The following is a 2,678-nucleotide window of genomic DNA, read 5'->3' as shown; positions in this document are numbered from 1 at the left end:
CACACACACACACACACACACACACACACACACACACACACACACACACTTGTCTTATGTCAAAGGGACACAGAAAGTGTGAGATTGCATCTTTTTTTGACCATGACCATGGGTTTAGCGCTGCCTGAGCGTTTTTTTATTTCCACCTGAGAAAATAGAATATTCTCAATTTGCATAATATTCCCATTGGAATTCATATTTTTTTAAGAGCTTGAAGAGCCAATCATAACACAAGCACATGTCACCCCTGATGATGAAATCATTTTAAATTGAATAGTGGATCAGAATACACTTTGGTGAAAGATTAGTTTACCTTGAGGTGGTTGATGTTGGCTACGGGTTCTTCATCTGTGTATCCAGGCAGGGACAGAGGGTCAGCTGGGGAAGTAACGGCCGGGTGCTGTGGGTTTGTAGTCAGACTGCGTGAATGAAGAGTGTCTTCACATGTGGAAAGGTCCTAAAAAACAGCGAATAGAAACATTTCAACTGTTGTAGTCCTTTAAAGTTCCCTTCAACCATTTATCAGTTCACATGGTCCTATGTGTACTAATTCTGATGGTAAAGCTTGGCCTGGTATAACTTGTAGCTTACTGTACGGTAGCAAACTTTGTCTAGTTGTTGCTTTAAGAACTGACAATTTTGAGTCAATTCTAATTCTCTAAGCCTCTGTAGAAATTCAAATTAGTCTTTGGAACCACGTGTCAGGGGGCGTTTTGTAGCTGAAGGGAGCCATTATGGGAGAAAAAAAAATCAAACAGAGACGGTATTGAAAACAATCAGCTGAGCCCAGTCGTCACATATTGGACATTCTTTCCTCCTGGTCCTTTTCTCTATTTCTCCATTCTGCCGTTCAGGTTTCAGCAGCCTCTAAAAAGTGACTCAAATAGACTTAGCAGCCCGGCGTACCCAGCAGGAAAGCTCCCACAGCGACAAAAATACTAAAACCCCCAAAAAATAAAACTTATACACTGCCTCTATGGCTGTGCAGGAGCAATGAAACACACCATGCTGGCGTCAGTTCTAACACCTCTGCTCCATATTGACACATGAGTCTACACTGCTCATTGTTTTGTATGCAGGTCCTTGTGTAACGGTAATACACTCACTAAATATAATTTAACTTATTACTTAACTAAATTTGTTTTCTCACATTTAAGATTTTACAGTAGACCTGATTACAAATTACATAACATTTTCCTGACTTTCTATGACTAGATTCCAAACTGTCATGATGTCACAATGCATCAAATTCCTTGACTGTGCCTGTCTGGAATAGACCTTGTCTAGGCTCTGTGTTTTCCAAAAATTCCACAATCACCGTGAAGCCTACAAGTCACATAAATGTTACTGAATTATCTTCTTCTCACATTACTGTTTTTGTAGACCAAATTCTTTAAATTCCTTTGTCTGTGTTATTTCTGACTGAACGCTATAGAGCCTTGTGTCTGGTTGTGTGGGAAGATTGCAGCATGAGAAACAGGCCATGCCCACTCAGAAATAGTTGGTATTCAAACACTTTCAACCTATCACACACAGTGTCAGGATGCTCTGCCTATCCATGTTGAGCATACATCGGATCATTTAGAATTGTATTTTGATATTCAAATTCAATTTAAATTCCAGTTGTCATGCAACGGAAAACTCAGATTGGACAGATAGTCTAGTGAGCTGTCTGGATTTACCCTGCAGAGATCTGAGGACCAGTTAACCATAGTCCTCAGGAATCCACCAGAGATTAGAACGCCAACACAAAGAAAGAGAAAAGGAATGGACAGCTGGCCGAAATTAGGGACATCCGGCAGAATTTCCGGGAACACCTGAACAGTCCCGGAAGTGGAACGTCCTGGACATAGACTAAGTAAAGAGTAACATATTACACTTCCAGAGTAACTTGCCAAACACTGGGTTAGGATTGGTTTTTCATAAAAAAGTATGAAAAAATGAACACATTTCACACTAGAGTCAATTTAATGTGTCTCCAGCTCTTACCTCACTGTAGGCCTTAATGTGAATGCTCCTCATCCCCTCCCCTGCAATCCAAGTGCTGCCGTTTACAAACTGTCCGTTAAAGGGTGCCAGCTTGTCTGGGCTCGGGAAGCTGCAGCCTCTGAAGAGTAAACACACAGAGACAAAATGAAAATCAAGTCTTCAAGCAAAACATCATTATTAGTTAGGCTGATATGGGATTTAGAATTCCCTCTTCATGCCATAGCTATCTACAGTCAAATATAGTTTTATTTTGCATTTAATGTTGGAGGACACGAAAGGTCCTTTCACTGAGATGTCAAATTCAAGGTAACCTGTGAGGTTTTCACCACTAGTGATGCTATGGAGCAATGGTTTTACAAGTGGGTGTGTTTACCACGCTCCTTGTTTTCCACCAATCAACAGTTGGTGGTGGTAATGTGCAAAGAAACACAGCAATGCGCTGCAAAAAATACATTTAAATAATGCTCAAAATGAATAGTTTTTCGACACAGGGCATGGCCATGGCATAGCGGCCATTTTGTGCGTTTGGCCATCGAAACAGGATGTGGGTGTAACTTGAGTGTACATTGTCTAATTGGCTCGGAACTTTTCAGGATTCATAAGACACAAAACCTGTCGACATGTAAAGGCCGATTTTGGCTCAAAGTCATAGCGCCCCATAATGGCAACAGGAAGTAGACCTAAAAGTC

The 2,678-nt window shown here is 41.0% G+C and overlaps 1 protein-coding gene across 1 annotated transcript in view; it reads right to left on the bottom strand.

Annotated features, from left to right (window-relative positions):
* Positions 1–2,678, bottom strand: part of il16 (interleukin 16) — a 56,590-nt gene that overhangs the window by 40,510 nt on the left and 13,402 nt on the right. Inside the window, exons 5-6 of the mRNA XM_032536537.1 lie at positions 1,990–2,107; positions 314–457 (exon numbers count right to left, since the gene is read on the bottom strand). Coding sequence (XP_032392428.1) covers positions 314–457; positions 1,990–2,107 — 262 coding nt within the window. The remainder of the gene's footprint in view (positions 1–313; positions 458–1,989; positions 2,108–2,678) is intronic.

Source organism: Etheostoma spectabile, chromosome 15, assembly GCF_008692095.1.
Source record: "Etheostoma spectabile isolate EspeVRDwgs_2016 chromosome 15, UIUC_Espe_1.0, whole genome shotgun sequence".
NCBI classification, from domain to species: domain Eukaryota; kingdom Metazoa; phylum Chordata; class Actinopteri; order Perciformes; family Percidae; genus Etheostoma; species Etheostoma spectabile.
Note: the sequence above shows the minus strand (reverse complement) of the source record. Positions and strands in the feature narration are given on the sequence as shown.